This window comes from Myotis davidii, unplaced genomic scaffold (genome assembly GCF_000327345.1).
Source record: "Myotis davidii unplaced genomic scaffold, ASM32734v1 scaffold544, whole genome shotgun sequence".
Classification (NCBI taxonomy): domain Eukaryota; kingdom Metazoa; phylum Chordata; class Mammalia; order Chiroptera; family Vespertilionidae; genus Myotis; species Myotis davidii.
In genome coordinates, this window is record NW_006297018.1 from 3,155,758 (window position 1) to 3,164,830 (window position 9,073).

A 9,073-nucleotide genomic window follows, 5' to 3' on the forward strand; every position below is an offset into this window, starting at 1 on the left:
GGGAGGGTCGGCTCACAGGTCCAGCCTGCAAGGCCAGGCCACAGAGCATCACCCCCCTCTTCCACCACCGGCTTCACAGCTGCACCGAACTAGGGCCAATGCCATCTGACACCTGCCCCTGAAGCACCTTAGCCTCTGCCCCCTTCTAGCCTTGTCTTTTCCCTTGGACTATTCCTAGGGGTGGAACTATGTTGCCAAGCCTCACAGTGTTAGAGCAGGAAGGGATTCCTACAGGTGATAGCAATAGTAACTGTTTCTAATCCCCATCAAGCCCAAGAGAGGCACCATAACAATCAGGCCACACCACAGTGGAGGCAAGGGGGCATGCAGAGGCAGTGAGAAGGCAAAAGTACAGCCTTGCATTCAAGCCCAGCTCTGTCACTTACCAGCTGTGGGACATCCACCTGGTTTCTTAAGTTCTGCGTGCCTCAGCTTCCTTATTGGTAAGACAGGAAGCCACTAACAGAAGCTCCTGCATAAGGTGGTAGTGAGCTACCCGGCAGGCAGAGTGCTGAGAACCCAGCCCAGCCCCCAGGAGGGGCTGCGTGAGGTCAGCTCTCATCACAGGGAGGCTAAAGGATCTGAGCACAGTCAGCAGCAAGAGTCACAAGGCTGTCTGGCCCCATGTTCTCCATAGAAACATGCATGGTGAGGAGGAGGTGTCAAGGAAAAAGGACTTATCCTAGATTGGCCAGCTGCTGAGTGACTGCCCCAGGGCTGGGGGCCATCTCTGATGAGCCCCAGTGTAGTGTCTGTCCCCCAACACATTGCCTCCTTTGGCACTAAAACAATGTCTAACAAGGCCCCTTTAGCCCCTGGGTTATCTGATGAGAACTCTAGTAGGATGCAAGTAACCAGCTCTTGCCCCACACATGCCAGGCCCTCACCTTCCTCTAACCACACAGTCGGCACAGCACCGAGAGTGAACGCAGGAGAAAGGAGAAAGGCCAACAGTCATCAGAGCACCTTCCCAGCTATACGTATCGCTTCCACTCTTGAGGAGACTGCGTGGAGTTTTAACCACTCTCTGCTGCCGACTGATCCATTTAATTTTGAAATAAAAATTCAAGATTCACCTTATGCAGACTTGTCCCTTTTTGCTATGCCCACCATACAAGCTTTCACTGCATTTTTAAAAGGCACAAATATGAAGATTCCAATGCTGTCTAAACCCTGCACTTAACAAAGACCATTTCAGAAAAAAAATGAAAAGAAACACCACAGGAACACAGGCGTTTTATTTAGTCCCCCTATGGCTTCCTTCTCCCTTTCATTCCAATTTCCCTCCAAGAAGATGAATACAGACATGTTACAACAGACCCTGGTTTCACTCCCACCTTCAAAAGATGAGTCACGGGGGTTTGGGGAAGACAGAGAGGAAGGGGCAGGCGCCCTGGGGAAGCGAGTGCTGTTCCCAGGAAGCCTGGTCTCTGTTGGCAGAGTCCCTGTGGCCACCTCCACCTCGCTCCAGGGCAGGGTTCCTTTCACCTGCCCAGATCCAGCAGCAGATGAAGTGTGAGGGCTGCAGCCCCGGTCCCAGTGCCAAGTGCCTTTCAGGGGGCCAGGCGGAGGACTCTGTGATGTCATATCGCACCCTCCCCCGCATGGCGCAGTCAGAGCCGCTTTCCCTCATCCTTCTGCTCACTGTCCTGGAGAGAGATGTCATTTTCCTTCTGCTCCCGAGGGACCGGGCACTCAGGCTGCCCTGGGCTTGCCAGCCAGCGGCCTGTGTCCTTCTGGGTGGGAAGAGGGTGGGAGGCGGTTGGCAGGAAATAGGAGACAAAGTGAGAGGCAGAAAGCGGGCCTGACCTCACCTCGCAGGGAAGAAGCAGGGCCGGGATGCTGGTGGGTGGAGGGAGCGATGTAGCGCCTGAGGCTCCTGCTGCAGCCAGAAGCAGGCAGGTCCCCCGCAGAGCAGAGTGGGGACAGCCCGGGGCTGCGGCACCTGCCGGCTCCTCACTTGGAGACCAGCATGCGGACGAACTCCTCGTAGTTGACCTGCCCGTCCCCATCCACATCGGCTGCCTGGATCATCTCGTCCACCTCCTGGTCGCTCAGCTTCTCCCCGAGCCTGGTCATTACGTGCCGCAGCTCGGCCGCACTGACCAGGCCGTTGCCGTCCTTGTCGAACACGCGGAAGGCCTCGCGGATCTCCTCCTCGCTGTCCCTGTCCTTCATGCGCCTGGCCATCATGCCCAGGAACTCGGGGAAGTCCACGGTGCCGTTGCCATCACGGTCAATCTCGCTCACCATGCCCTCGAGCTCGGCCTGCGTGGGGTTCTGGCCCAGGGCCCGCATGACGGTGCCCAGCTCCTGGGTGGTGATGGTGCCGTCCCCGTCCTTGTCGAACAGGGAGAAGGCCTCTCGAAACTCGGCCAGCTGCTCCTCGGTCAGCTGGTCGGCCATGGGCGGTGGAGGTGTGGGTGCAGGTACAGCTCCCGCTGCTCTCCTGGCTCTGAAGGACAGCGGCGGGCAGGCGGTGTTCCAGCCCTGGCTTGACTCACCGGCGCTTAAGAAGGAGCAGGGCTCTCCCTCACCATTCAGACTCCCCCGCCTTGCGTTGCCTGAAGGTCGGGTCCTGTTGGAACAAGAGTCCAGGGCCGGGAATGAGGCTGGTTGGCTAATTGAGCCAATGCCAGCGCCTCTGTGTGAAAGGCGGTGGCTCTCCGCCCCACCATCGCTCAGCTGTCAGGAACTACCCCAGGACACCTTCAGTGAGGCGTGCTGGACAACCTCTAGAGAGATTAATTTGGGTTTTTCCTCCTTGAATTTTCCTTTTCCTCTCCCTCCTCTCCAGTCTTCACACCCTTCACTCAATAAAATAACCAGCCCTGCACCCTTTCTCCCTTTCAGCTGTGGTTTTTGGCAGGATGAAAAGCAGAAGTTGTCTTTGCCTGAGAGGAACTTTCTTTTCTTGTTTTTGGTTTCCATAGCCTAAAAGAAAGCCTTAGGGTCCCAAGAGGGTATTCAGAGAAGGGAAAAAATTTTTTTTCTACAGGTGGAAAGCAGACTGTCTTTTTAATTCAGAAAAACACACACAACATGGATGGAGGATTTCCTCCAGCTCATTCATTCACTCCTTCATTTATAAATATTTATTGAGGGCGTACTATGTGAAGAATAAGGTAGGCAACTCCCAGTCCTTGAAAGCTTATATTCCATCCGAGAGACAGCTAGTTAACAAGTAAACTAACAAGCAAGTTACTTGGATATTTTTTTATGAGTTTATTTGAGCTGAAACTGACAATGGCCAGGAAGCAAGATCTCAAATGCTCTTTGGTACTTGCATACTTTTGATAAATGTCACGAAGGAAATAAAAGGGGTCATGATGGAGAGAACACAGGGAGGTTACTCCTACAGCGATAGAAGTGAAGGAAGGTTTCTCTGCAGAGGTGGCATGTGAGGGTGACCTGAAGGGGCGAAAAGGGCTCCCCAGCTAGGGAGGCTGAGCAGGCTAAGAGTCAGGGTGAGAGAGGGCTTGGCCAAGGGACATAACAGTGACCAAGGGGGCTGCAGCCTAATGGGTGAAGGGGAGAGAAAGAAGGAGAAGAAAGACACACAAAAGAGGTGTTGTAGGACACAGGGAGGAACTCACATTTTATTCTCTGATCCTTGGGAGTCCCTGGATATTCTACGCAAGGGCATGTCTGAAAGTCTGGGCCCCTGGTTTGGGAGGGGAGCCATTGCTGAAGTAAGGGGTATTTTTAAGAGGAGATATTCGTAAGAAGGGACTTAAGAAGGGGTGTTCACTGAGCACACAGGTTCCTCCCCAAGTCCCGGGAAGCCTGAGAAATGACCATCCACAGAGTGAGAAGAAGATGCTTTGCCTGTTGGAAGCCATGGAAACCTGAACTGAGAGAGGCCCACAGAGCCAGGATGATACGGAGGAAGAGTAGCAATGTGGGAGGACTGATGCTACTTGACTTTAAGACTTACTCTAAAGTGACAATAGTCAACACAGCGTGGTATTGGCCAAAGAAAAGATGAATAGATCAATGGAACAGAATAGAGAGCCCAGAAATAGAACCTCATAAATATAGTCAATACAGTGAAACAAAGATAGTCTTTTCAACAAATGGTGCTGTGGGCAACTAACATTCAGAAAAAAATGAGTCTAGACACAGACCTTCACTCAAAATGGGTCAATGATGTAAATGTAAAATGCAAAACTATAAAACTCCTGGAAGATAACAGAAGAGAAAATCTGGGTGACTTTGGGTTTGGCAATGATGCCCAAACCCAAGGTCTCCAGTATGGATCTGGGTTGGGTTTAGATATGACATCAAAGGCAAAATCCATGAAGAAAGAATTGATAAACTGCATTATGTGGTCTAAAAGTGTCCCTCCAAAGTTCATATCCCGAATCCTCACCAGCAAAGGGACATTCATGAAATAATACAAGGGCAGTAGCAGGAAGCAGAAGGAAAACCGCTGGACATGGGGATGTAACTGACACAGTGTCCTGGAGAACCAACGGAGAATCCAGCATCGTGGGAAAACTTGCGCCTGAGACAGGTCCGCCTAATGGACGAAGACTTCGAGGCCAGACAGAAACATGTTCTTGCTTCCTGCCTACTCCACCTACAAAAGGATAAGTGGCCAATGGGTGTCTGCAGGTTTCTGGATCATGGTGTTGTGGCTCAAACACCCAGCCCTTGCCTAAGTGTGTTCTTCAACAAGGCACATTGAAAGAGAACTCAGTAAGGATTTTAAACAGGATTACTCATGACTCACAAAGACTAGAGCTGGGATGGGCTAAATGTCGCAAATTGCTAGTTAGGAAACTGTGACAGAGGGAATGTTTATTTCATGGGCTTCTGCAATTCTCTCCCTGTAGTCTCTCAGTGGACTGATTTCCTTCCCTACAGATTAAACTTGTGGTCTTAGGACCATTTAAATATGTAAAATTACTGAGGACTCCAAGAGCTATTGTTTATGTGGGATCTATCTATCAGTATTTTCCAGGCTTGAAATTAAAACCGAGAAGAATTTTAAATATTTAAATATATTTTATATATTTACTTATAACTTAAAAAATAGAAATAAAAAAACCATTATAGATTAACATAAATAACATAGTTTCATGAAAAATAACTATATTTCTAAAACAAAAAGGAAGGGGAAGAGTGGCACCTAAATAATTTTGCAAATCTCTGTCTGGCTTTGTAGAAGCATGTCTGCACTCCACCTGTGGGAAGACGTTGTTTTGATTTGAAATATGTGATAATCCAACTTCACACAGATACACAATTGGAGAAGGAGAGAACATTTCATCTTTTCTTCCTCATCGGAGGACATTGATGTGTTAGAGAAATATACCCTCACTGGGAATTGAACCTAAAACCCAGGTATGTATCTTCACCTAGAAATCAAACTGGCAACTTTTTGGTGCATAGGATGACACTCAACTAACTGAGCCACTCCAGTTGGGCAAGGAGAGAGAATGCAAATGACTCTTTTATAACTTAAATTCAACTCTTGAATGCCCATTGTACTTAGTAGCATATTAAGGATGGGCAATCCAGAGTTGAATTTAATAAAATAACAATTTTACTATTTTTGCAAAACATTCTTAGGTGAAACTGGCTTTTAAAAATATATATATATATATATATTATTTCATCAATCAGCTGCCTCCTGCACACCTCCCTACTGGGGATGTGCCCGCAACCCAGGTACATGCCCTTGACCGGACTCTAACCTGGGACCTTTCAGTGCGCAGGCCGACGCTCTATCCACTGAGCCAAACCGGTTTCGGGGGCTTTTTTTTTTTTTAAATGAGACTATGTGTTGGTAAAGAATATAATGACTACTAACTAGTACAGGAGACTGAATTCATGCTAAGGGATTAGTAATTTTGCCCACCATTGCTTTTGACCTCAGTGCAAGATGCCATCATAGTGAAAAAGGCAATGATGTCTTGAGAATGATGTCTATGCTATTATGAGAATAGTTTTGACCTCCTTTTTTTTTTTAAATGAGACTATGTGTTGGTAAAGAATATAATGACTACTAACTAGTACAGGAGACTGAATTCATGCTAAGGGATTAGTAATTTTGCCCACCATTGCTTTTGACCTCAGTGCAAGATGCCATCATAGTGAAAAAGGCAATGATGTCTTGAGAATGATGTCTATGCTATTATGAGAATAGTTTTGACCTCCCAGATCTACTGAAAGGGTATTGGGGACACAATCCCCCCAACTGGACACATGGAACACACTTGGAGGACCATATCTGTGGAGTTTTGGGAACCATCAGTCTGAACTGGGTATAGAATCCTTGGGCTGGAGGTGGGAGGCACTGAGGATGCTGGAATCTTGGCAGGGGTGGTGTTGGTCTTACAGAGTATAGTATTAATGAAAGCCCCAATAGACACATATTGGGGGGACCCACCTGCTGCAACTAATTCCTTTGAAGATCAGTTGACCCAAAGTATTGCCTTCTCTGAATTGGTGCTATAATAGCGTTTGTTAAAAAGAATTTGTTCAGCACCCTCGTGAACATACCTCTTGTGCTGGGTGCCATAGAGAAAGTTATAGATTAGGATTCCCCAATCTTTTCAATCAGTTCCACTCCTGTGCCTTGCTAGAATGGGTGTGGCCAAGAGTGGCCATGGGACTCTCTTTCTCTCTTGATTAAGTCATTCACCAGCCCTAATATTTGCTCATCTATTTCCCTTTTCTCCAATCTATATGTATAAAAGGCTAATATGCTATGTGTCCCTCTGTCCATCCGACCGGTCGCTATGAGGTGCACTGATCATTAGGAGACAGACGCTCAAGGCAGGAGCCTCCGTGACACAGACTGGCCATTTATAGAGAATGGGCACCACAGACCTGGTGCCAACAAAGCAACACTTGGCTTCCCCCAAATGGGACATAGGCCCTGCCACCACCCTGGAGTGACACTCCACCAAATCGCAGCTGATGCTGCCATAGCACAAAGTGTGGCCACAGACCAGCCCAGCCTGGAAATGGTGGTGGTAGGTGCCAGGTAATGACGTCATGTAGCAATGCCTGGCTTCCTCTCCCTAGTGATTAGCCTCCTTGCAGTTTCTTCAGCCCAGGAACACAACTTGCTTTATAGCCAGGTGCAAATATTTTATACTTTAACCAAATGTTTGTGAAGTGTTTTCCCATGCCTCATCTCGTTTGATCCTCACAGAAGTCCTGGAGTAGGTAGATAGGAGACTCGGTAGAATCCCATTTTCTTTTCATTAGCTAGAAAATGGAGATTTAGAAAGTTTAGAAACTTGACCCGATGGAAAAGAAGTAAGAAATAGTAGACCTTGAAAATAACTCCAGGTTTTCTCACTGCACAGAATATAGTCAAAGACTGCTGCAGTTAAATATTTTACCCTTTGTTCTCCCTGTGTGGTCTACAATAATAATCTACTTACATTGATATTTACTGCTGTGTTGCTGACAATTACCTAAAAGAGAAGTTGAGGTGCTTCATTAGGCTGGAAAAAGTTTAGTTAAACCAGAAAGCAGGTCTAATTAAGCAAGTTTTATATATATATATGGCTAAGTTGACTCTCACATGCATGATACATATAAAGCTCTCACTGGCACCAATCGCATGTGTGTGTTTCCATCTGTCATTGTCAATTGTGAATTTGGTTGACACTTCTATTATAGAGAAAGGGCAAATAGTGATATTAAAATATTTTTTCTAATTAATTTCCTTTCGATGTGCATGAATTCATGCAATGGGCCACTAATATAAATATAAACAACTTGTATTAGTGCATTCAGGCTGCTACAACAAAATACCAGAGACTGGGTGGCTTAACAACAGAAATTTCTTTCTGATAGTTCTGGAGGCTAGAAGTCTGAGATCAGAGGGCCAGCATGGTTGAGTGAGGGATCTCTTTTGGGTTGCAGACATTTTTTTGTGAGCTAGATCACAAGGCAGAAAGGACTAGGGATCTTCCTGGAGATTCAGAACAGAGGTGGAGTGGAATGGCTCAGTTGGTTGAGTGCCATCCGGTGCATCAAAAGGTTCCTGGTTCGATTCCAGGTCAGGGCACATATCTAGGTATTTATTTATTTATTTATTTATTTTAATATATTTTATTGATTTTTTACAGAAAGGAAGGGAGAGGGAGAGGGATACAGAGTTAGAAAGGGGATGTGCCTGCAACCCAGGTACATGCCCTTGACCGGAATCGAACCTGGGACCCTTTAGTCCGCTGGCTGATGCTCTATCTGCTGAGCCAAACTTGCCAGGGCACATACCTAGGTTTTAGGTTCAGTTCCAGGTGGGGTTATATTTCTCTTGCACATCGATGCCAGTCATGAGGGTTTCACTGTCATTAACACCACCATCTCTGGGGTTTAGGATTCTACACCTGAATTCTGGGGAGACACAAACATTCAGGCCACAGTATACCTTTACTATGTAACATGTATGAATTAACTTCATATTCATTGAACACTTACTCTGTGGCAACCATGTGTTAGCAAATCATCCAGATATCCAGGACCATAAAATCCAGTCAAACCCCCAAAAGGTGACCCCTGCATCCCCAGAGCCCTCTGAAGACCCCTGGGACAGCTGGCTTTCATTTCTGGTCCAGTATGGCTACTGAGAAATGCCAAACATCCCATGCCTGGCAGCTCTAAGGCCATCAGGTATTCTCTGGCTTGGGTGAAGCTTCAGGTCTGGGGAGGTGTTTCTGCTCTTTCTCCCTGTCCCTCATGGAAGCCCTCCCCACCTCTCTCTCTTTCCTGTTTCTGTTCTACCGCTGGTCCAAGAACATGGACAGAGTACAACTGTGGGCCTGGGGCACTGCTGCAGGCTCCTCTTCTTGAGGCTCTCATTTCAGCTGCTGATGCTCCACCTTTGGACATCTCCCTGGGGCACATCCTCTGTTTCTCATCTCCTCACTAATGCACACTCTCTGTGCTGCCTGGGCCTCAGGAACATGGACATATGCTCCCAGCTCCCTGCAAACCATCTAGTCATGTGGCACTTTTATCTGACTTGCTGTTTATTATGGTCACCACCCTGAGACTTTGGCCCCAGCTTCTCAAAGAGAGGTCAGAGCACAATCGAAGTGATAGG

The 9,073-nt window shown here is 47.3% G+C and overlaps 1 protein-coding gene across 1 annotated transcript; it reads right to left on the reverse strand.

The window, feature by feature from the left end:
- Nucleotides 1–1,217: 1,217 nt before the first annotated feature.
- Nucleotides 1,218–2,567, reverse strand: CALML3 (calmodulin like 3). The gene has a single exon (XM_006772627.2). It carries the CDS (start codon nucleotides 2,404–2,406, stop codon nucleotides 1,957–1,959), a length of 450 nt encoding a protein of 149 aa, XP_006772690.1. The 5' UTR covers nucleotides 2,407–2,567; the 3' UTR covers nucleotides 1,218–1,956.
- Nucleotides 2,568–9,073: the final 6,506 nt, after the last annotated feature.